Source organism: Fistularia commersonii, chromosome 23, assembly GCF_037954325.1.
Source record: "Fistularia commersonii isolate RoL2024-O1a breed Wild chromosome 23, RoL_Fcom_v1.0, whole genome shotgun sequence".
NCBI classification, from domain to species: Eukaryota; Metazoa; Chordata; class Actinopteri; order Syngnathiformes; family Fistulariidae; genus Fistularia; species Fistularia commersonii.
Genome location: NC_141306.1, coordinates 12,965,514 through 12,990,200, shown reverse-complemented (window position 1 = coordinate 12,990,200; position 24,687 = coordinate 12,965,514). Strand labels below are relative to the sequence as shown.

Genomic DNA, 24,687 nt, shown 5'->3' with positions numbered 1-24,687 from the left:
TGTCTCCATATGATGTGAAAATGAGAGGGTGAATGATTTTTTATCTACATATGATGAGAATAAATGAGTGATTGGTTGTGTCTCAATATGACATGTGAATGACAAGGTGAATGGTGGCATGTCTTCATATGATGTGTGTGTGAAAGGTTGTGTCTCGATATGATACATGAATGACAGGGTAAATGATTGTGTGTCTCCATATGATGTGAAAATGAGAGGGTGAATGATTTTTTATCTACATATGATGAGAATAAATGAGTGATCGGTTGTGTCTCAATATGACATGTGAATGACAAGGTGAATGGTGGCATGTCTTCATATGATGTGTGTGTGAAAGGTTGTGTCTCGATATGATACATGAATGACAGGGTAAATGATTGTGTGTCTCCATATGATGTGAAAATGAGAGGGTGAATGATTTTTATCTACATATGATAAGAATAAATGAGTGATCGGTTGTGTCTCAATATGACATGTGAATGACAAGGTGAATGGTGGCATGTCTTCATATGATGTGTGTGTGAAAGGTTGTGTCTCGATATGATACATGAATGACAGGGTAAATGATTGTGTGTCTCCATATGATGTGAAAATGAGAGGGTGAATGATTTTTTATCTACATATGATAAGAATAAATGAGTGATCGGTTGTGTCTCATAATGACATGTGAATGACCGGCTGAATGATTGCATGTCTCCATATGATGTGAGAATGAGAGGGTGAATGGTTACATGTGTCCATATGATACAGGAATGAGAGTTAATGTTTGTCTCAATATGACTTGTGAATGACAGGGTGAAAAATTGCACATCTTTATATGACGCGTGATGAACGAATGAATCTTGCATGTCTCTATATGATGTGAGAACGACTGAGTGAATAGTTTTACATTTATATCTCCATATGCTGTGTGAATGAATGAGTATTGTTTCTCAATATGACACGTGAAGTACAGGATGAATGGTCTTTACATGAGGTGTGAATGGTTTTATGTTTATATAATACATGAATGATGATTGTATGACTATATGACGTGAGAATGAATGAGCGAACGGTTTAATATCTCAACATTATGTGTGAATGACCGGGTGAACGATTGCATGTTTCCATACGCCGTGAGAATGAAAGAGTGAATGGTTTTATTTCTCTAGATGGTGTGTAAATGGTTGTAAGTGTCCCTGTGATTGGCTGACAACCGCACAGGATAAGAAGTATAGATTATGAATTAATGCAAGCGGTCAATCTACATGGACAGCAATACTAAATCAGCTCCATGCATGGATTTCGTGCACCACCTCATCAGACACACACACACACACACTTCCTCTTTGCAGGTCCTCGGTCACTAGGATCACCAACCGATACATTAGAGAACGAGATGATCTTAACGCGGTTGCCGTGGTCCTGCGTTCACCTAAATGTAAAGCTAGATTGCGGACATTTGATTATTCTGCGGTTCTGCGGCGGTTCTTCTCACCCCCCCCCCCCTCTCTGCAGAGGACCCACATCCACTAAGTGGCTCTTATCTAATCCATACATCCTATTCCCTTATCTCATCTCTTCTATTCGTGGTAGCCGACCCGTGTGCGGTCCAAGCCTGGTCTATCTAATTAGGGAAAGGCTCGGCCTCCTCGCGTCTCCTCTGCGAGAACGCTTCTGTTTTCTGTCCGCCGTCCCCTCAGGACACTGATTTGGTCCCGTCAAGCCTGATGTCCACAGCCTGGCTTTCAGACGCCGACCCGTCCGGCTGCTCGCAGAGCCTCTGGTTGATGTGTGTGTGTGTGTGTGTGTGTTCCGAGCGCCGTGTCCAGTGTCGGGTTGGCTTCCCGTGACGGTTTCTGCCAGATACACGGAAATCTTTGTTCAACTTGGTCAGCAGCTCTAGACCTGCTTGGGTTCTCACAGGCACCATTGTTGACTCTGTGTGTGTGTGTGTGTGTGTGTGTGCGCGCGCGCGCCTGTGTGTAACACCTATTTACTTTGCATCGTCTCATTTTATTTTAAGTACTTCATGTCGCAAGTGTACTAAAAAAAATCACCTCTTTTTTAATAACTTGTCATTTTAATCTTAAATTTAATGACACATTGATTATTTACGATAAGATATACTTTATTGATCCCCTGAGGGAAATTCTTTGTCACAGCAGCGCAACAATGACAGTATCAATAAATATGCGTATAAATTAAAGAGACACTTAAAAGATCGCAAAAGACATCCACAAGTAAATAGACAGCAGAGTAAACAACAACAAAGATAAGAAGAGACAACAGAATGGGGGGAAAACAAACAGCAAGGGTGAGATTTGACATTTTATTGTAAAACTATTTTTGTAAATATTTGAGGCGGAGCATTAAAAAATAATTCCCAACGATCAGATAGTTCAGTTTGTGTGGAATTTAAAACATTATCCAATTTGAAGACCAAAATAGATAAATGAAGTATTGACACTGATCCCTTTCCTGAATACATTTTTAAGTATTTTACTCAGTATTAGGTTAGATTTTATTCCGTTTTAGTCCTTTACTTGTTTAAAAGGGTTTACAGTTAATATAGTTATTATTTTTTTATGTTGCCATTTTTTTATATTGTGTCATTTCACGACCCTGAGTTCAGGATAAGTCGTGGTTTATATTTCTGAAAATTGACACTGATCCCTTTCCTGAATATATTTTATTCATATTATATTTTCTTTTGTTTTAAAGTGAATTTTACTTGCTTCAAAGGATTTTTCAGTTTTTAAAAAAAAATCTTTGGAATTTTTGGAATTGCCAATTGGTAGAACAATCAGAACACAAATTAGATATTGATTATTTGATTGTGAATTGATTTTGGTAAACGGTAGAAGCAGATCATTAAATTAAAATAACCAGCACTCAGATGTTTCAATTTGTCTGGAATTTGAATCTGTTTTTAATTTGGTTAATAAAATAAATAGATCAATATTTGATCAGAGTTTTTTTTATTTATGAAGTATTTATGACCCCTTTTCTGAACAGATTTTCTGATTTATTTATTTATTTTTTTTTAATTTTTTTTTTTTTATTTTTTTCATCATATACTGCTCAAAAAAATTAAGGGAACATTTAAACAACACAATGTAATTCCAATTTAATCAAACTTGTGTGAAATCAAAGCGCCCACTTTGAAAGCAACGCTGATTCATGTTGACTTGTTTTAAGGACATTAAATCAAAGTTGGATCCGCCTGTCATGTGTTTTTCCACTTTAATTTTGATTGTGACTCCAAATTCTGACCTCCATGGGTGTAAACATTTGATTTCCATTGACAATTTTTGTGCGATTGTGTCGTCAGCACATTCAACAATGTAAAGAACAAAGTATTTGATACAAATATTTCATTCATTGGGATCTAAGATGTGCTATTTAAGTGTTCCCTTTATTTTTTTGAGCAGTGTATATAATTATATTTTCCTTTAAAATCGATCTCTCTATTTTTTTTTTTAATTTTCATTTGTTTAAACAATCTCAAATCAATTTAGATATTGATTTCTTTATAATGAATTGATTTTTGTAAATATGATAGGCAGATGTTCCAAAGGATTTAAAGTTAGAGTATTTTTCCACGCCACTGAGAGCAGCAATAAATCCCAACCTCTCTGTGAAACGGTTTTATTGTGCATCGATGTTCCGCCGTGGGGAAATGAGGAGCGGCGGCGTCACATGCGTTCTAATCCCCGTGCGCTCACCCCCCCGCGCCGCCGCCGCCGACAGCTGGCGCCGGCCGCCGCCGCCGCCGCCTGGCTCCTCTATCCCAACCCGACGGAGATCTCTGAATCCCTGGGTGTGAAAGCACTCTCAGATGAGTCGCTTCGAGCACATTTCTACAAAATTTCTGTCTCAACCTCGACAACCTTGCTTCTTTTCCAGATAAGTTCAATACCTACGTGACGCTGAAGGTGCAGAATGTCAAGAGCACGACCATCACCGTGCGCGGGGGCCACCCCTGCTGGGAGCAGGACTTCATGTTGTAAGTTACGAATCGTTCGAATCATTCGAATCATTCGAACAGAATCACTCGAAGCAGGAAAGGATTCGAACCGATGATTCGTTAATCGCTGCGTCCTCACGGTCGTTTCTTCTGGGTATTTGCTCATTTAGATCTCGCACTTCTAGTTTTGAGATGATTTCAAACACACATGAGGTGGACAAGATGGTGTTTGGTTTGGAGATGCTGAGGAGAAGACAGGAGGAAGAGGTGAAGATGTGAAGGTTCTCCGTGGGAGTGAGGAGAATGGAGAGGATCAGGAAGGTGTCCATCAGTGGGAGAGCACATTTTAGATGTTCAGGAGATAAAGTGAGAAGGTCAGGACGTGGACAGAGGAGGGATGGAGAAGATCTGGATGGAAGGATACTGGAGCTGGAGGAGGTCTAGAGGAAGAACGGAGAGGAGGTTTTCTGGATGGAGGGAATGGAGGACAAGAAGTTGGTTCAAGAGGAGGTTAGATGGAGGCAGGAAGGAATAGACACTCTGAACACATACGTGTGTGTGTGTGTGTGTGTGTATTTACACACGGTATGAATAATTACATAAATAAATATATCAATATATTTTTAATATTATAATTTTTAATTTTAATTTATGTATATAAATATATAAATAAATATATATACACACGTGGAAAGTAGATGGACTTCGTAAGATGTTCAGGAAATTAGATTTTATTTTTATTCCCATTATGGTTGAGAATTGGAAAATTGTCAGAGCATTGAGGCAGAGGCTGATTGGCTGTGGCTTAGGTGAAGGCAGGTGATTGGCTGTGGGTGAGATGGAGGCAGCTGATTGGCTAACCCTAACCCCTGACGAGCTCAGCTGAAGAACAACCAGAAGTTCAGTTCATCATCAAAACAGCAACATTTAATATAAAAGAACCTCCCAGCAGCGTTTCTGCCTCTAACTGTCCAGTTTTCAAAATTTTTATTCTTTTTAAACAGATTTGCAATATTGCTTTGATTCATCTGTCACATTTTTCCATCATTGAAGCTGAAACCATCTCAGATCTCGGCCTCCTTCCATCTCTTGAGATGGTCTTGATTTTATTTGGGAGCAGGTTTTCTTCTGTCTGTAAATATAATCACAAACCGAGCATCAAATGTCACTGCTTGTGCTTTTAAGAGCAGCTCCTGGTCTCCACGTTCTGCTTTATGGATCCATCTAACATCAAATTACAGAAGAATTACAGGTTTCTGTCCCCATTAAGGCATGATGAAGACGTGAGGGTTCCTCTTTAGGAGTTATGAGGTTGGAGAGGATCAGGAATGAGTCCATCAGAAGGACACCACGTCAGATGTTTGGACAGAGGAGGGATGGTGGAGATCTGGGTAGAAGGATGCTGAGGCTGGTGAAGTTAGTTGGTATGAGAGATGAAGATCCAGAGAAAAGGGTTCAGTGTGGCAGAAGAAGAACTTTGAAGGTCAGAAGATGCGGGAGTTGCAGTCGTTCGACCAGGAAAGGTGACGTTCAGATGTTTGTTTTTCCGCTCCTCCGTTAATGATTCGTCCGCTGGCTTGTAATTCGTCTTTTCCAGTAAAAAAAAAAAAAAAAAAAAAAAAAAAAAGCGTCCGAAGCCGTGAGAGGACTATTTTAATTTTAATTTAGCGACCGTTATTTAAGATAGACTTTATTGATCCCACAACAGGGGAAATTCTATTGTCACCGTTGCTTTACAGGCTAAAAAAAAAACAAAAAAAAAAAAACGATTAACACGGGTCGGCGTTTTTTATTTTTCTCTCATTGTGTTTGGGTGGAGGAAGCGAAGAGCCTTTATCTGAGCACCTGGAGCTTCCACCTCCACCTCCACCTCCAACCTCTCTTTCAATTAGCCGTCCTCTTTGATTACCTCCCCTCTCATCTGTCCTTTGTGTTGCTGATCTTTTATTTTTTTATTTTTTGCCGTCGTCACGGAGACCCGGCCCTTTGTGAAGCGGCAAACAAACACCACGACGTGTTGAAAACTCAAGGGCGGGATGAGGGTTTTACTGAAGGGGATTTTTGTTCGCGAGCGTGACATTTTGACCTTTCCGTCCTCCAGCGAGATCAACCGTCTGGACTTGGGCCTCATCGTGGAGGTGTGGAACAAGGGTCTCATCTGGGACACCATGGTGGGGACGGCCTGGATTCCCCTCAAGAGCGTCCGGCACTCGGAGGAGGTGAGGATTTATTTTCCCGATATCCGTCCGCGAAGCAGGAACCGACACCCGAATCCCCTCCCGAACGTCTTCTTCCAGGAGGGCTCGGGCGAGTGGATCTCGCTGGACGCCGAGGTCCTGATGAAGGCGGACGAGATCTGCGGCACCAAGAACCCGACGCCCCACCGAGTCCTGCTGGACACTCGCTTCGAGCTGCCTTTCGGTGAGACCCCGCCGCCCTCCTTCGGGGGAAATCAAACGTCTGAAAAGTTCACGTGCTCACGTAAGACGGGAGAACCGACCATTCCACCGTGGAAGCAAATGTCAGGAGTCATTCTGTGACCTTGCAGGGTGCAAAGCACACATGGTGTCCTCCGGGGCTCTAGTCCACCGCTTGTTGTTTTTTTTTTTTTCGGCGGCGGGTTTACGTCAGGACCGATCCTCTCCCTGTCAGGCAGACCTTTTCCCCCCATTTGAAGCTGTAGGTTCCTGTGTTTTTGAAGGCCTGGCCTTTCATGTGACGCCAGGTCACACCAGGCTGCTTCTGGACGGCAGGGAAACTTGCATTTGTTGGTTGATCCTCAAAGCTGTAAACTTGTGGTAGCGGCTCGGACACAGATCTGGCTCTTCGGTTATACCGAAGACTCATTTCTTGGACGGATTCCTTACGGCTGGAGTGGTGTGACGACCAAGTTTGTACAGGTTTCCCGTCCACGACTTGTAATGAACTCACCGGAACGAGCCCTGATGCTTTATTACGCAGCCGCTGGCGGACCTGGATAAGAAACTTTGCTTCCCAGCTGAGATCGCATCCACCAACCTGCGACCAGAACTCGTTCCGTGGTCGTCGTCTCTCAGGCTCTCCTACGTCATAGAGCTCACGGTGCCCTGGGAGGGTGCAGTGGAGGAGCCCTATGAACGGAAGAAGCTGAGATATGCTGAACTTGTCACAGATGCTCAGTTGGAAAGCGAAGGTTCGTCCAGTGGAAGTAGGCTGCAGAGGTTTCATAGCCACGTCAACATCTAGGCTACCCAGGGAGATGGGAGTTAAAGGACGTGCCCACAGACGGGCAGTCAAGGACTTCTCCAGGGCTGCTGAAAATGGGAGCCAGTGGCTTTGGCTGAAGAGAAGAGATCCAACATGGGCCTTCAGGTGAGCAGATGGCATCCAGGGAGGGAACCTGGGACGCTGGGATTCACTGCTGAAACCTCTGGAGATGTTGTGGGTCAATCAGCGAAACATCCATATAGGAGGGCGCTCACTTGACAACCCGAAGGAGGCCATCGCTCACTTGAAACCCCACAGAGTCTCATCGGTGCCGTAGGTATGCTTTCATCAAGGGATACCAACACCTAGTCCTACACAACAGATCTGCATCCACCTCTCACACCAACTACCTTCATATCCTCTCTCACTACGTCCATAAATCTTCTCTTTGGTCTTCCTTGAGAACTCCTGCCTGGCATCTCCAATGCCAGCATCATCTACCAATCTAGTCACTATCCCTCCTTTGTGTTGAAAGAGTACTACAGATGCTCAGTTGGAAAGCGAAGGTTCGTCCAGTGGAAGTAGGCTGCAGAGGTTTCATAGCCACGTCAACATCTAGGCTACCCAGGGAGATGGGAGTTGAAGGCAGTCAAGGACTTCTCCAGGGCTGCTGAAAATGGCTTTGGCTGAAGAGAAGAGATCCAACGTGGGCCTTCAAGTGAGCTGAAACCTCTGGAGATGTCGTGGGCCAATCAGCGAAACATCCATATAGGAGGGCGCTCACTTGACAACCCACAGAGTCTCATCGGTGCCTTCGGTATGCTTTCATCAAGGGATACTAACGCCTAGTCCTAAATGACAGATCTGGTTCTTTGGAAGCTTTATTTTCCAAGAATGTCAATGCCAACATGATACCCTAGATACCCTCCCCGTCCATCACAACTTCTCATGTCATACGAGGTACTTTCTGCCGCGGTGCAGAGCAGCTTCACGGCTCTTTTCTCTTTTATTTACGAAGAAATAAAGAACGTTTGTATCGGGTGATCTCGGAACGACGGGGGGTTTGTGTTTGCATGTGTCGTCAGACATCCCGGATGACGAGGCTCAGTACTGGACCGGCAAACTGGAGCAGATCAACACCATGGGGATCCACGACGAGGTGATTCATTTTCAATTTTTCAAAATGAGGATTCGATAGTTTTACAGTCGTACCTTGACTTCGGAGTGGAAATGGTTCTGTGAGCGAACTCGTAACTCAATGACGATGTGATGAGATGCACTTAAATGATCTCTTGTTTGGGAAATTGTCTAAAATGTACAAGGGCAAGGCAGTGACAAGCTAGCATAAAATACAAGTCAAATAAATAAATGAATGAACTCTGAAGTGTAAAAGTATAAAGTATAATCTGTTAAAAAAAAGGCTCTCCATATTTACCAACATACAGGAATAAATAATGAGCAATATGGCAATGTGAGGTAGCGCAGTAACTAAGAAGATTACCTGTATCTTTCTGTTCTACACCGTTCAATAATTAGCTTGTTTATCAAATCAAAATTTCCCTATCGAAATGACTTAAAATGCTATTCATTCGTTTCGGCCCCCCGAGTTCGTTACGTGTTTTTAAATGAGAAAAAACAACTTTAGAAATTACAAATAATCTATTAAAGAATAATTATACATAAAGAAGATTCTTTCAAAGACTTTTTCATTTGGTGCTTTATCTTTAATTTACAGGCTACACACTTAATTCTACAATGCTATGCTAAGTGTAGCGTGCACGCTTTGCAACACTTTGTATGTCCAAACTTCAATAAGCAACGCCGCACCTTTTTTTTTTTTTTTTTTTTTTCTTTTTAACCATCAAACCATCCCCGACCAGCTTTGAGTATCTCTTCTGACGCCTCGTCCATTGATGTTTCCGTCGTCCGCTAAACCAAATTCCCCAAAAATTTGTCTCCTGCCTTCTCACAGACTAAAATTAGATTTGCTTCCTGCCTTCTCTATTATTACAAATAATCTATTAAGGAATAATTCTACATAAAGATCAGACAAAGATTCTTTCGAAGACTCTTTTCATTTGGTGCTATATCTTTAACTTACAGGCTACACACTTAATGCTATGCAATGCTATGCTAAATGTAGCGTGCACGCTTTGCAACACTTTGTATGTCCAAACTTCAATAAGCAACGCCGCACCTTTCCTTTTTTTTTTTTTTTTGAACATTTATTAGAACTGGTTCCTTAACAGAGTCATACACATTCTTACAAAACCTCATAACAAGATATACATTATACAATAATCTTTATAGGTCACTTATTTCCTCAATAGCAAACAAAAAATAAAATAAAACTGGAAAAAAAAAAAAAAAAAAACACATAAAGACATCTAACTCAGTCAAATAGAGATAATATCTTCAACTCTCCAAATATTTTTTAATGGGTGCCCATTTGTCAAGATTTAGGTTTACTGTGATCATTTTATGTGCAATTAATAGAAGAACTCTTAGCGAAAACACCTGGTTTTTCCTTAAATCGCTTGTTGATGCTTTACCCATAATAAATTGCTGTGGATCAATTGGTCTGTTTCATTTTAAAATCTCACTTTTTTTCACCTCTTCCCAGAATTTCATCCCAAAAAAATGTGGTAAAAGTCCCCCGTTATGCCACAGCCCCTCCAACACAGGGGAGAACAGTTATTCTCATAAGAAGCTATTATCGAGGGAGTTTTAAAACACCTTATTCTTAACTTCCAGCTGAACTCCCTCCATGTTGGGCTGCTTAAACATTTTTGCCAGGGCAACCAAGAACTCTCCCATTCTCCATCAGCAATCATTAGATTCCAGTTCCCACTTAGCTTTCACATCCAGTGTGTCCACTAAATTCCCCATACGTATCCTGCCATATATATCTGATATTGTATTTTTAATGTTCATTTTGTTCTCAACTATCTCTTTTTTTTTTTTTTTCTTTTTAACCATCAAACCATCCCCCGACCAGTTTTGAATATCCCTTCTGACGCTTCGTCCATCGATGTTTCCGGCGTCCGCTACACGTCTCCTGCCTTCTCACAGACGATAACCTCCGTCGATGTATCTCACTGACGTCTTCTTCAGACTTTCCCTGAGCCAGCTAGCCGCGAGCTAGGCTACCTAGCGGCGAGCAGTATTTTCAAATGAAGCTTTCAAACGCTCATCCCTTTTGATACAAGCATCTCTGCTTGTATCAAAAAAAAAAAATCCACCGAGCGACTCATAAGTCAAGGTTCAACTGTATTCATTTTAGCCACCCGGAGATGCTCTGCAACTTCTACTGCGGACATAACAAGCTTGATTTTGGTTGTTCCTGCTCCCTTTTTACTTGCAGTACCCGCTCCAGGAGGAAGTCCAGAGCCGCCCGTTGCCTCTCGCCGCCTCGCAGTGCTGTGAGTTTGCTCCCAGAGCCTCCCTTCGGCCTCTAGATGGAGCCGCCGTCCTGTCTCTTTGACCTCTTCTCACCTCCCCGATCCCCCCGGTTCCACGTTCTCACGCCTCGGCCACCGTGGACGGATGTTTAAAAAGCATTTCTCTTTGACTCCTTCAGCACAGAGACACTTTGTTTTGTTCTCTCAAACCCCCCTGCTTCCTCTGACTGTGCTTCTGCACTTTCACCAGGCAACTATTTCGGATGGGCCGACCCACTGAGTATGTAATTTTGATATGACCTTCCCCTCCTCCTCCCCGGCCAATCCTCACCGCCCTCTGCATGCCTTTAACTCCCCGACGACGTATGAATCGTGACGTTCCTCGAGATGTTTTACCCTCTGTCTTTTCAGCCATCCCCGCTCCTTCCCCCACGTGCGCTGTGCCGACACATTCGCTTTTCACGGGCCCCCGTATTCTGCGGCAAAGCAACGAGGATCGGTTTAACCTTCATCCACTGTTTAGCATTAGACCAGTGGTTCTTAACCTGGGTTCGATGGAACCCCAGGGGTTCGGCGGAGGTCAAGACACACATTGGTGATGACATCACCGGCCGCAGGTGATCGCGCTACATAGCTCGGCCTATCCGTGCTGCGGGGATTTTGGCGCGCTCAGTTGTAGTTACTGTCGTGATGGTACGTCATGTGATTTCTTTCTTACTATTTTAATCCCTTCATGCGAATTATGTCGGGCAAAAAAAGAAAGCGGTCGGACGAATACGTACAAGACGGATTCACATGTATGACGGAACGCGATTGGAATCGATGTCCTAACTGCGTGATTTGGAATGACAAGATGAGCACCGGCAAAACTAAGGGAAGGCTTCCTTCAGCTGCATGGAGATGGGAACTACAAGAACATAGCGCTTGCTGGATTCAAGGTGAAGGGAGCCAGATTCCATGAAAAGGCTACTCCGCCTGTTCTTTGTACCCATCGACGAACCGATCCTCGATCCAATAAAGAAGGGTTCGGTGAATGCGCGTGTAAAACGGTTGGGGTTCAGTACCTCCAACAAGGTTAAGAACCACTGCATTAGACTCACGGCAGCTTCCAGAAGACACCTGTCGAGAGGATAAATCGTATGCTCTGGAGACGTTGCATGTGTGGTAGTCTTTATACCTGCATGGTATCTGCTGACTCCGCTCCCCTACCAACCTCCTGTTTTTCTGCCCCCCCGAAAAGTCAAGCTCCTAACTTTGATTTATTTATTCTTTCAATCATCCGCTCCGGAAAATCGATGCTGTCGAACGTTGTGAACCCCCCCCCCCGCGCTTCGTGGCGAGGCGGCATGTCAGCGTGTCACTGTGCTTGCTTGGTTGTAGCTTTGGACGACCAGGACAGCGCGGTAGATGACCGGGATAGCGACTATCGGAGCGAGACGAGCAGCAGCCTGCCGCCCCGGTACCACACCACGGCGCAGCCCAACTCCTCCATGCACCAGTATCCCATCGGGCCTCGGCCGCAGCACAATCTGGACTCTTGCGCCGATTCAGTCCACAGCTTCGACCTGGATTATCGGGACCAGAGGAGCAGGTGATCTCCGCGGTTACGTCCTCTGTCCGATATCGCCGGGGCGGCCTGCTGTTTCTTGCGCCGATTCTCCGAGGGCGCAAGACAGAAGGAAAGGCCTCTGAATGCTGCTGTTCTAAATGTGTACTTATAATGCTAATACCGACTCTTCCAAAACACATGTACGTTCGGTGCCTTTCGCTTTCTGATTTCGTCCAAAGCGGTCGAATTGATAATCCGGCTCATGTTTTTAGCTTTTTTTTTTTTTTTTTTTTCTCCATTTCCCGCTGTCTTTTTCTTTATTCGGCTTAGCCGTAAAGCAGGAGGGGGGTTGACCTCCAGTCAGCACTGAGTAATGCAGCGATTTATTTATTTTTTTTGCATCTACTTTTTTTTTTTTCCTGCTAAAACCCAAGTCATGCAAATGGTATGGGGAGAAAACCAACTCGTGATAAATGCGAATGGTTAAGAAAGCATAGTTGTTGAATTACCGATGAACAAAAGAATATCCTAACTTAAGGACACAAAGGGCCAATAAAAATAAGTTAAAAAAGATAATTGCGGGGTTTGACATTATACCTAGATGCTCTGTCATCGCAACCCAGCTGTCACTTTCACGTTGTGTTGCAAACTGTTCGATGAACACCCTTGTGCGATGGTAACGTGCACACTTTAATGTAGGCCTACTTGCAAAAAGCCGAACAATTGCGTTATTTGTTGTCTCGCCTCAGAAAGTTTCATTTGCAGCCCAATAACTGTGAAATTTCATGTTTGCATGAAATGTCCCGTTTTTATTTCTTGTGTCGGTCCTCGCATGTTTCTTCTTATTTCTTTGCTTCTTCTTTTGTTTTCCCATCTCCTTTACCCGACACTTCAAACTAGACCCTTGAACCAGAAAGGGAGGGTTAGAATCATACCCGTAGATTCCGGGATGGGGTTTGAAGACTGGGAAAGCGAATACAAGGGGCCGGTCCGGCCTCAGCTTAGTGACTTCTTAGATGATCAGGAGAGCAGTGTCATCTACGGTATGGGGAGGCCTTATCCAGAGCCTCGACGAAGCTCCGTCCATCAAACTAGTCAACACGGCGGCGTTCTGCCTGCCACCTACCCGGAGGCCTACGACACTATCGATCGTCGGCGTAAGAAAAAGATAAGAGACCCCGGAGGGCTCCTGAGCGCAGATCTGGGAAAAATGAGAGAAGAGGCTTTCAAACCCCCTGACCTTGCACTGGTTCGTGAAAAAAGAGCTGAGATGTTTATGCAGCAGGTGGCGGAGATGCAGGAAGAGGAGGAACGCATGACGTCGTGTCTCAGGCCGTACAAGAACGGGCTTCTCTACAAGACCAGGATGTGGGCAAAGAATGAGCTGGACCACACTTTGGAGAATTATGTGGCTTACAAAAAACAGCAGGACGCACGAACCAGAACGAGGTTTGAGTTCGATTTGGACGATAACGAGGACCTGTATTACTGCAGAGCGGAGGACGAGTTCGACGATATCGGGTTTGTCAACGAAGATTCGCCGCCGGAGAGGCATTTCAAAGATAGGTATCCTCTCTCTTGCGACGGCCAAGTAGAAGCTTCTCAAGGGTATCGGGAGAGGAAATGCGGGAAATCCAAAATGGGAGGCTGGGTGCCGGAGGCGACGCTGTCCCCGGTAGAAGAACCGAGCGACGAATACGTCGACCCCATGGACGAGCTCCAGTGTCTTGTCGAAACGGTCTCAGAATACCTGGCTGAAAAAGAAGAGGAAATCAGCAAGTACGGGTCCCTTCCCAAATCGAGCAAATCCAGGCTATCGTCCCTGGGCAGCAACAGAACCGATTCTCTCGGGGAGGATCAGAGTAATTCCAAGGATCCGCGAGCGGAAAGTCAACCCCAACCCTCCTCTGACCAGGGCATCTCTGGAGTGAAAAATGTCATGAGCTCTTTGTTTAGTAATCTCACCGACAAAGTTGGCAATGGCCCCAAACAGACCGCTCCTTGTGGACAAACATCCTCCGCCCGTCCGTCACCATCCGGACTAACGAAACTGTTTTCCTTCATCCCTAAATCCAATAGTTCGGCTCCCGTCGCTTTTGTGTCTCCGGTTGAAACGTCCCCGGAAAACCCGTTCGCCTCTTTGCCTTCTCAGCCACCGCGCGCTTCAGATGCGCAAGGTAATAATCGAGATAGAAGAAATTCTAGAACTACCTCCGCGAAAGCAGCAGAACCCGAGTTGGAAACAAAGCCCGAATCTGCTCCGGGAAATTCAGTCTTGGGAAAATTAAATCCTTTAAAGTTATTTTCGGCGGGAGATGCCGCGGATTCGGCGGAAAACAAACAGCGACCCAAACCGGCACATCAAAGTGAGCATACGGGTCATCGAAGTACACCGCTGAAATCCGAAGAATCGGGGAATTCTTTTCCAGAAAACAATTTTGGACGAAAAACAGACGAAAATCTACGCGCGAAACAAAACGCCGCACTTCATAGTCAAGACAAGGTGCCTTCCGCCGGGCCCGCGAAGCCTGGTGATGTAACACAATCAGAAAGTACGAGTTTCTTCAGTCCCTTGAGGAAATCTCTAAGTTCACTTATCGCATCTACCACCCCACTTCCATCTCAGGGAGCCCCACCTGTAGCTGTGTATCCGGTGTTTAGATCCTCGGAGGACCTTGGACCTGCCACACAGGCGGCGGACCCATGGCTGAGCGGTAAAGTCAAGCCTGCCGCCCCCTCTTCTCAAAATATCCCAACTCCGCAACGCCCCAAAGCAGAGGGAGGCTTGCTCTCTGGTATTTTGAAGTTTGCATCCAGTGAAGATGTTAGTGCCTCGACAAGCAAACAAAACCCAGGGCGGTTATATGGAGATTCGTCTTCAGCGAGCTCCAGCACCGTGAAGCAAAACACCGTCACATCCCAGGAAAGCCCAGGGAAAGGACGGCTCTCAAGCATACCGAACCCAGCCTCTGCTCCCCCTGGTGCGAATCAAACTTCGACCGGTGGTCAACAACCTCAAAAGAGCGACTTACCTTCTGGCTCGCGTGCAGGACAACAACCCGATCGGAAGCCGACCTCGGCACCCGGAGGGCAGCGACAAGCTCCCAACCAGCCGGAGTCCCAGGGATTTTTGACGGGTCTTTTTAAAGGGACCTCAATGGAGAACGTTTCTCATGCAATCTCCGATCCGCCCAAGCAAGGAGGGCTGTTCTCTGGACTTCTTAAATTCGGTTCTACGGGTGACCCGTCTGCGAGTCCGCCACAACAGCCTCCTCAAAACCATCAGCCACCCAGGAGGGGTGAATCCCCAGAGCCTAATCAGCCTCCCCAACAACAAAGTTCTTCAGCTACCCAGGTGGGAGGCCTTCTTTCAGGGCTGTTCAAACTTTCATCAACAGAAAACATAGCACAAGCCACGCAGGGAGCGGAAGCTGAAAACATCACTAGCAAGGCCTCGTCTGTAGACAAAGTTGAACCGAGTCAACCTCAACAGAGGACACTGCTGTCTGGCTTGCTGAAGTTCACGTCTTCTGAAAATGTGTCAAACGGCCGAAATGTTCAACACCGTCAACCTCCGAGCGGCGTCCAGCAAAATCAACAGACTCCGAACCAGCAGAGGATGCGAGGTGCAAATCGAGGGTCTGATTTCGGGAATCGGCAATTTAATCCGCAGGAAGCGGGTAAACCAGGTGTTACCCGGCAACAAACCGTTCCCCCTCAGAAACCTTCATCCCGCCAGGGTGGTCTTCTTTCTGGTCTGTTCAAATTTGCCTCCGCTGACAGTGTACATACACCGCAGCCTACTTTAGCCCAACCACAAGGGATTTTAGCAAGCAAGTCCAACTATGAGCAACCGGTGTCAAGTCACGATAATGTTTCTACGCAGAGTCCGCTCCAGAATAGGTCAACAGAAAAATCAACTCAAACGAGTAGTCGGTCGGGACTCCGCAAATCCTCCGCGGAAAATACGGGCCGACAACAACAACAACAACAACAGCAGCAGCAGCGTCTCCAAGACATTTCTGATCCGCAAAAAGTGCAATGCACCGGGAGCGGCCCAAAACAACAAGAGGCCGCAAGTCAACCTGGACTGCTCACCGGTTTGTTTAACAAGTTTACAAAATCATCAGAGAAAGATGACTCTCAGATGACAATAAGTCAATCCCTGCATCCCAAAGCAGATAATTACACAGTTCCAGAGTCTCAATCGCACACCCGTCGTAAGGAAGAGTCGGCACAAAACTCTACAGAGAAAGAGAAGACGGCGCCACGGGCAGCACAGCAAGGGTTTTTATCAGGATTGTTCAGCAAAAAGGTAACTGAGGAGTCTTTTGAACCGACTGTACCTTCAGGTCAGAGCGTCGCGTCGCAGTCCAGCGCGCTTTCGGAAGTAAGAAGCGGCGACGGTCAAGTCGCTCGATATCCTGTGAATCCGGGACAGAGCAGACACGATATTATCAGGCCGCCCGTGTCCATCGACACCGAGAGCTTGGACTTACGAACTTCTACGAGTTTCGCAAGATCCCTTCAGAGTCTGGCAACGTATTCCTCAATGAGTGCTAGCAATCTGACTCAACTATATTATCCTGGCCCTTCTCATCCGGCTCACCACTTTGCCTGTAGCACGGGAAACATCCACTCCCTTTATCAAACCCAAACGGATTCTTCGATGATGGCCGCGAGGCAATATGTCGGTCGTAGCACGCCCACCCTGTACGGAGTATCGAGGCAGAACATTCATCAAGATCGGCCGTCCCCTTACGGGCTGAGCTCCTCGTACGATGAAAACCAGTGGATTCAGGGAAGTGCTATATGGCAGCAGTTTCAGGAGGAGTCCATGAATCATCAGTTCCAGGAAGAAGGTCAAGCCTATATGCCAAGTTGTGAAGGAGCATCTCCACTGACGCACTCTCTTTGCCGCAGCTCCTCAAATCTCAGCGAGCCGATAAGTTCCTCGACCCCGTGGCAAACTGTCGATTGTCACCGAGAACGAATTAGGACGTGTCAGTATGACGGGATCAACGCTGAAGATCCATATCTCACGAGGAAATTATGGAACAGTCACGAAGATCTCGGAAACGGAGAGTATTGTTATAACGACGACGGCGCGTTGAACTTAACAACGAGACCCGGTAACGCGAGTTTCGGAAGGCGGCTGCACTCTTGTAATGATACCAGCACTTATAGCTTGAACGGAGTTTCTTATCATGAAGGCTACTATGAGGAAACTGCTCCGAGCTTATCCTATTCAGCCAACTGGCAATACGGAATGGACAATGCAAGCGCGCACAGTGTAATGCTGGATGGAATCATGCGACGGAGCCAGTCTACGAGTAATCGAAGGAAATATTCAGACTGCCCTCACGTTGGCGCTACCGAAGGGGAGGACTCCCTGTACCTTGAAGACACTGAATGGTACCAGCAGTGGCTTACACTTCTGGAACAAGGAATGTGGTGGCCAGCAGAAGACGGTGACTGCGGATACTTTGTTTACACGGATCACGAGTACATTTATGCCCTGCTCACAGATGCAGCAGGTGAATATGTGTATGCGTGCACGCCAGAAGATGCTTCTTTGGGAGAGGCGCCACAGTTTGATAGCATTCCCAGCACTTTGCTACATAATGAAATGGTTTTAGTCTGTGGCTTTAAAATTCCACTGTACAACGAAGATGAGCTTCTTTGGCTGCCCGGTCAAGACCACAAAGACTCCCAACTTCTTAACGCCCCCTTAGATTTGTCCGCTGCCTACAGAAAAGGGAACCAGATAATGAATTTAAGCCTGGAACAGTTCTCTCAGATGTTTGAAAATTCATTCTTATCTCAAGGTCAACAAGGAGTAGACCTTGCATGCTATGGACTAACCAAAGTCAGACTGGACCCCACACAACCCAGCTATTTCTCTGAAGACCAATCCAAATACGCAATTGATCTTTCCGTCCGCGCAAAAGACCAAATGGGCCCGTATTTGAACAACCAAGAAATGAAGACACTTCTTGCTCAAAAGGTCGCTGTTTCCCTGAACTCTACGCCTACCGCTAATTCCCATCAGCAGGTACTGTACAGCTGTTACCAGCCCAGCCAACGGCGGCGGTCATCTTCTGCAGTCACAGTCAAGCATGTCGATGATGTATCAGAAGACGACTGGAGAAGAAGAGTCACCCCAGGTGAGGCGCAACCGAACCGTCAAGTCAACAAGATTTCTTCCCTACTGTCATCTTTTGTCAGTAAAACACCCCAGGTGGAATCCTCCAGAAGTATCTCTTCCAATAAAACGGTTCCCGACGATAATCTCGACAAACCCTCAAAGAACGTGTTTTCGTCGGGTCTTCTGACTCTGAAGTCGAAGATTATCAAGGAAGAATCTGGTGCTCCTCCCAGTCAGCCAGAAATTAAGCAACAAACACATAAGACAGGTGCAACACAGGGAAGAACTTTGCCAACGATTCCCACGACTGCTCAAGTTGCCGGAACCTCAACACCTACGACGTCACAGAAACCCAAACTTTCCCGCCAGAGCACACTGGTACAACAAGTCACCCCAACAGTGCAGTCGACCGTCCCGGTGCCTTCGAAACCCACAGAATCGCTCAGTAAACTCAGCCCGTCGGTCCAAACTCCAGCCAGTCAAACCATCGATGTACCGTCGGAGAAACCGGCTGAACAACCGCAGCCAGGTTTCATGAGTTTTCTAAAATCTGCTGTCGGAATCGATGAAGCCAAGCAAGAGCCGCCAAAAGGCTCTTTGACATCTCTCAACCAGCAAAGCCACACTGGCAGCACCGCCTCCTTACCAGGGAGTGCTAATAAGGATGCTCCTGGAGTGACAAATATTTTTGGATCCATCAGCAGCTTATTCAGTACCGAGCCCCCTCCGCCACAGAAACAGCAAATGAAACCTAGCTGTACCGACAGCTCACTATCATCAGCAGCCAGACCTAAAGGTATTCAGAGACAACCGACTATGGGCCAAAGTGGTAGCCCCGGGCAAGGCCAGGGCCAATCCGTTGTCAAAAGCATGTCCCAGGAAGTATCTCCCGATTCCTCGACAGGGTCTGCCAAAAGTCAGTCGGAAACAATAAAAACTACAGAGCAGGCAAGACAGGAAAACAAAGGTAAACAATCCGGTGGATTGTTTGGATTTTCACTCGGGGAAATGCTGACAGGATCATCAACAGCTGCCCAGTCAGGAACCTCGTCCGCGGCTACAGGTCCACAAGAGGAATCCCTTGGTAAAAGTATCATGTCGATCTTTAGTGGCCCGGATCCTCCACAGGCTGCCCAGAAGCCCGAGCCACCGCTCCAAGCGCCTCCACTAAATTCAGTCCAGCAACCTCCTCAACAGGAATCACTTGGTAAAAGTTTTCTATCTATGTTTGGAGGACCGAGTCCTTCACCACCCACTCCTCAAACCAAATCGGATACTGAAGTACCACATCATGGAACTTCTCCTCAAAAGGAACAACAAAACACTGGATTCCTGTCAATGTTTGGCAGCTCCAGCTCTCAACAGTCTCAATCTCAAACTGGATCTCTTTTGGGAGGTCTCCTGTCTGGATCATCAAGTTCCAATGACAGTCCAGTGAAGGGACTGTTGTCCATGTTCAGTGACTCCGCTCCTGTGCAAACTCATCCACCCACTTCAACTCAGCAACAAACCGTTATCCAATCTGAAACTCGAGTACAAGGAGGGGCACAAACACAAACCAAGCCGCAGCCTCAACCGCAAAGTCAGCAACCCGCCTCTGTTCTTGGGGGGATATTCGGTGGGCTTTCGGCTTCAAGTGAGAGCCCGAGGAAAAGTTTATTCTCCGTGTTCAGTGGTCCCAGTACCCCTCAAACAACCGGTGCAGGGGGATTCACAAACACATCTACCACTCAAGGAACCACTGGATCCGAAGAACCTCCGAAGAACATACCCTCTGTTGTACCTCCTCCCCAACCAACTCCTAGCTCAGCATCCTCTACGGCTGCTGGAAAAAAAGACCCGAACGACAGTTCTCTCGCACAAAAATCGAATCAAACGTCTGCTGTTGGTGATCAACCACAGGCTGCAGGGGCTCCTAGTGAATTATCAAATGAGCTATCAGGTGGCAAGTCCAGTAGCTCTGATGGCGTTCACACTGACCCAATTAGCGATGCGAAAAGAAATAGTACAACTCGTAATGACGAATCTGCGATTTCTTCCGTGGAACCAACTCCAGAGTGCATCGAGGTGCCGAAAGAAACGCACTCGCGTGACGCGCCTGCAGATCATGCTCCCCCTAAAGAGCCACCAGCTTCAGGCCTGATGTCTATGCTGAGTGGCTTGGGTCAAAAAACTGATTCCACACACCCTGGATCCATTTTGGAAACTTCAGGTAAAGGTTTGCTTTCATTGTTTTCCGGATCCCCTAATGAGCCCAGCGGTAGCCAGTCAGGTCCCTCACCAACAGGGGAGGCAGCAAGGCCGTCCGGTGCGACTGATTCTTCTGCCAAAAGTTTGTTTTCTGTGTTTGGAAGTTCAAGTCAACAGCCTAGTCCTCAGTCTGGGGGTTCCTTGCTGGGGTCTATGTTCGGTGGCTCTGCGACCCAAACAACTTCTCAGTCGGCGGGATCGTTACTGGGCGGTCTGTTTGGAGGCACGGCTCCTCTGGCTGGAAGTTCCCCCGGGAATGCAACCGCATCTCAGACAACAGGTCAGCAGGCTGGACCATCCTTGCTGGGAGGGCTATTTGGAGGGTCTCCTCCCCAGGCTGGATCACAGGCCGGTGGATCTATTTTAGGTGGTATTTTTGGAGGGTCGGCTGCTTCAGCCTCAGCAACACAATCGAGTGTTTCCTTGGGTGGATTTTTCGGCGGGGGTAGCGTCCAACCTCCGGTGACTCAAAATAGTGGTTCTCACCCCAGAAACATAGTGGGAAAAACTTCCTCTCAAGCTGCCCCTGCACAAACGGGTGCACCTCTTCAACCGAAGACATCACCTGGCACATCTGCTCCGAGTGAGACGACGGAGAAAAGTTTTCTTTCAACATCTGTAGCTGTTCCGCTAACAACATCCATCACAACTACCGTTGCGAGTAGTAATGATAATCAAACAAGTCCTGCCTCTTTGGATACAGTATCTGGTGTAACTGTTCGACCCTCAAAACCCTCTGATGGCAGTGAAACCTTCACAGGTTCAGGTGGTCAAGAATCATCTAGTGTAGTTCCTGATACCAAAAGCGTAAAAGAGGAAGACGCCTTTCAGCAACATGATAATGTAGTTCGGTGTCTCGAAGTAGTCGAGACCAAAACTGATGTCGGCAACTTAGCTGTTCAGTGCAAAGACAAAGATGTTGAATCTGAAGACCCTGAAAAATGTCAACAACCACAAGAGCCTACAAAAGCTGACCATACAAGTGATCTCTCAAGTCAAGGATCCACAATACAACTCAAAATAGAGGAGAACAAAATATCTTCGGACTCATCGACTCCAGCTGACCAGGGGAAGCAGACGCTTCCAGAGCCCGTCAAACCCGGCAGTGGCTCCGATGCAATTTCAGGCTTTATGTCTTCTATTTTTAAACCAACAGCCGGACCTGCTGAAGGTTCTCCGCAGCAGAAGACTACACTTTTTGGAATGGGGGGACCGGCACCCCAAGCTAATGCTCCAACTGCAGCGTCACTATTAGGTGGACTATTCGGAGGGCCAAGCACTCAAGCAGCTGCTCCTCAGACCGGAGGACTACTAGGGTTATTCAAAGGAGCTGAGCCCCAGTCTGGCCCCGAAACCACTGCAACCAACTCTGGAGGGTCCTTACTAGGTGGGATGTTTGGGGGAGGATCCCCTGCCAAGTCTGAAGGTCCCCAAATGGGTGGGTCATTACTGGGTGGGATGTTTGGGGGATCCGGACCGACATCACAATCCAGTGGTTCTTTACTCGGAGGAATGTTCGGAGGAGCCACTGCTACGAATGCGGCATCACCGAGTGGAGGATCAATACTCGGGGGAATCAGCGGATCCATATTTGGGGGAATCGGACAACAACCTAAGCCACATGAACAAACATCAACCGAGTCCGAGACGAAGTCAAGCTCTGCTCCGCAGCCGGAGAAGCATGAAAGTGGATCACAAAATCAACTTCCGTCCGTCTCTGATCCTAATTCCAGTAAATTGGTGGACTCGACCCTACCAGACGACGCTAAAGTAGCATGTAAAGGCCCAACTGGTAGCGCGTCGTCTGAGGCAGCATGTGCAGAAACCACTGCTGACACAGGTCCATCTCCAAACACTGCATCTGAATCCGTTCAACTGTTAAACCAACTTGAAAATGAAAAGTTTGCAATAGAGGGAAAAGTGTCACATGAGATGCTTACAGAAGAGCCTGTGTGCAAAGACACGGTAAAATCAGTTGCGCCTGATGCCCAAAACACTACGCCTAATGTAGCTCCGCCAGTTGATCAGTTGCCCCAAAATGTAGAGCCACCCCAGACTAAGTCCCTGTTTGGTTTCATATCGCCACAAAGTGATGCTGGAAAAACTCTCGGCTCTTTATTTTCACCCGCAGTGCCTTCGGGTGCCCAATCAGTGCCTCAAACAGAAACCGGGAGCTCTCTCTTTTCGGGGTTAAAATCACTATCCGGAGGCCTGTTTCAGGAGGAAAAAAACGCCGCTGGAAAGCAAGAAACAATCGCAACTTCCTTATTTGGGACAAAGTTGAATTTTCCCTGGCAGGCAGAAACACCCAAACAACAAGCGGCCCCGGTTTTAACTAAAACTAACAGCGACCAAACAAGTGGCGAGAGACATACCGCACAAAATGTTGCAACATCTGATGGCCAAAAAAGTGAATCGGTAGGTTCCGCGAAAGACGTAGAGAACCCCCAGATTTGTATCTCCACTCCTGATGTAGAACCCTCAGCATCCCCGGCCTCAGAGGAGAAGGGCAGGGCTCTAGAAACCAACCCCTCTGCAGGTGCTACCTCTGGAGTGCAGCTGGACAACCAGTCCCAGAAGGAGCTATTGAATGCGAAAAGGCTAGTAAAAGCATAATAAATGGCTTTCCTCGTCACCATTTATGATGCATTGACATTTTTGAGAAACACGTATTCCTTGTCCAGCGCTGCAGTCCTCCACCCGACAGTTCTATTCTAGCGTTAGCTAAGTGAACGTGCATCATGTTTCGTATCATGTTTATTTCTGTCTTTTGGCTCCATTGCTTCACCCATCCTTTGAAAACAGAATTCCAAAATGACAGTTTGTTTTAGGACACCCCATTTGGCAATGATCAACAGTAAGGGAATGTTCATTGAATGATACATTCGGACAAAGATAGGACCAAAAGTGTATCTGTACCTTGTGGATCCTGATCCAGAACTAACAGTGTAGTGAGTTGTACTCAATTTACTTATGGTATTTACTGCATTTGTATACAATGCCAAATGGGTGGTCTCAAAATGTGACCGTCGAAACTGCGCTGCAAAACAAAATGTACACATTGAGGAATTATTTTTTTCCTTTTTGAGAATGAGAATGAGAACAACTTTATTTAATCCCAAAGGAAATTGTTGTGCCAGAGTTTCAAGCAAAAACATAGCAGTAATAGATAATAGTAGGAAGGAGGAAGAATAAGAAATACAATGTCTTTACTAAGACACTTTATAGTTTCACTGAAACACTTTATAGTTTATTTTCATTTCTAATTCTGCCTTTTTCTTTTTATTATTTATTACTGTTATATTTTCTGTAACTCTGGCACAACAGTTTCCTTCGGGATTAATAAAGTTGTTCTTTTCTTATCTTATCTTATATAAATTGTCTTAACTACAAAGATTTGAAGATTCCCTGCGGCTGAGGGAAGAGGAATTAAAAAGTCTGATAGCCATAATTCTCCATAATCAGTTGTACACAATCTTCGTTCTGTTTGCCAGCTAAAGAGAATAAGCGATAATATTCCTACGAGAACCAATATATGTTTCCATCCTAATCTTGACTTTAAAAAAACCTGTTTGGTTCAATTGGAATATTGGAATAACTGGTTGAAACACTTTAAAGAGAATGTAGATTTTGTTTTTGCATGGAATTCTGACTTGTGTTGTGTGCTGTCTTTATTATTGGACATTTTTCCTGTTCTGTTTGTCCTTAAATCTGTTGATATAGAATGTATGGTGAATTCTCTAACTAGCGGTTTGAGAAGCAGGAGTAAATCATATCACATGTCTTTCTGCCGCCCTAAATTCAATTTATTTCCATATTTGTTTTTTTTTTTTTTTGAAAACCCCTGAATTGTTCACCATACACAGCTGTGCTATTTGGCAGATTAGGGGAAAACCTTTGCACCAACATCTGCAAATAGAAATAGCAGCTTTTAGCCTGGCAGGCAGGCAAATCTGCTGTTCTCAGCTTGGGTGATGCCACGCTAAGCCGTTATTAGAAATGTCATGTGTCGAACCACGAAATAGATCTGATTTATTTATCCTCCATCTCTGCTTTATAATGTAACTCTCACATTAGCTCTTTAAGATGCATCGGCAAGCGCGTGGTGCACAACAAACTTTCATTTTTCACTATTTTTCAACATGCAACAGCCTCCTTGCAAGGTTTGGTATCTGTTTCGGTGACCGTGTGATGTGTGTTCCTT

General features: G+C 45.9%; 2 protein-coding genes across 11 annotated transcripts in view; both read left to right on the top strand.

Annotated features, from left to right (window-relative positions):
* The window catches only part of unc13bb (unc-13 homolog Bb (C. elegans)), an 81,469-nt gene that overhangs the window by 14,835 nt on the left and 41,947 nt on the right, over positions 1–24,687 (top strand). For 6 of the 10 annotated variants that reach the window (XR_015107975.1, XM_086170994.1, XM_086170993.1 and 3 more), the window contains exon 1: positions 16,695–23,083. Coding sequence is in view for 8 of the 10 variants with exons in the window: in XM_086170994.1 (XP_086027120.1) it covers positions 16,755–23,083 (6,329 nt within the window). In the remaining 2 variants the exon portion in view is untranslated. Of the gene's footprint in view, positions 1–3,888; positions 3,989–6,050; positions 6,371–8,220; positions 8,295–10,499; positions 10,558–10,786; positions 10,817–11,916; positions 12,128–16,694; positions 23,084–24,687 lie in introns of those variants that run through there. The other 4 variants (XM_086170997.1, XM_086170998.1, XM_086170996.1 and 1 more) reach the window with 4 other exon arrangements.
* Positions 12,168–15,219, top strand: LOC147221078 (uncharacterized). The gene is made up of 3 exons (XM_086170090.1): positions 12,168–14,621; positions 14,747–14,799; positions 15,009–15,219. Exons 1-3 carry the CDS (start codon positions 12,879–12,881, stop codon positions 15,217–15,219), a joined length of 2,007 nt encoding a protein of 668 aa, XP_086026216.1. The 5' UTR covers positions 12,168–12,878.

What these genes read in the sequence shown, in the direction of transcription:
- LOC147221078 (XM_086170090.1), top strand. Translation starts at nt 12,879, where the DNA reads ATGAAATGTCCCGTTTTTATTTCTTGTGTCGGTCCTCGCATGTTTCTT. An exon ending in GGCCCGCGAAGCCTGGTGAT is followed by an intron (nt 14,622 to 14,746) that starts GTAACACAATCA and finishes TCCGGTGTTTAG; the next exon opens with ATCCTCGGAGGACCTTGGAC. An exon ending in GGCGGACCCATGGCTGAGCG is followed by an intron (nt 14,800 to 15,008) that starts GTAAAGTCAAGC and finishes GTCACATCCCAG; the next exon opens with GAAAGCCCAGGGAAAGGACG.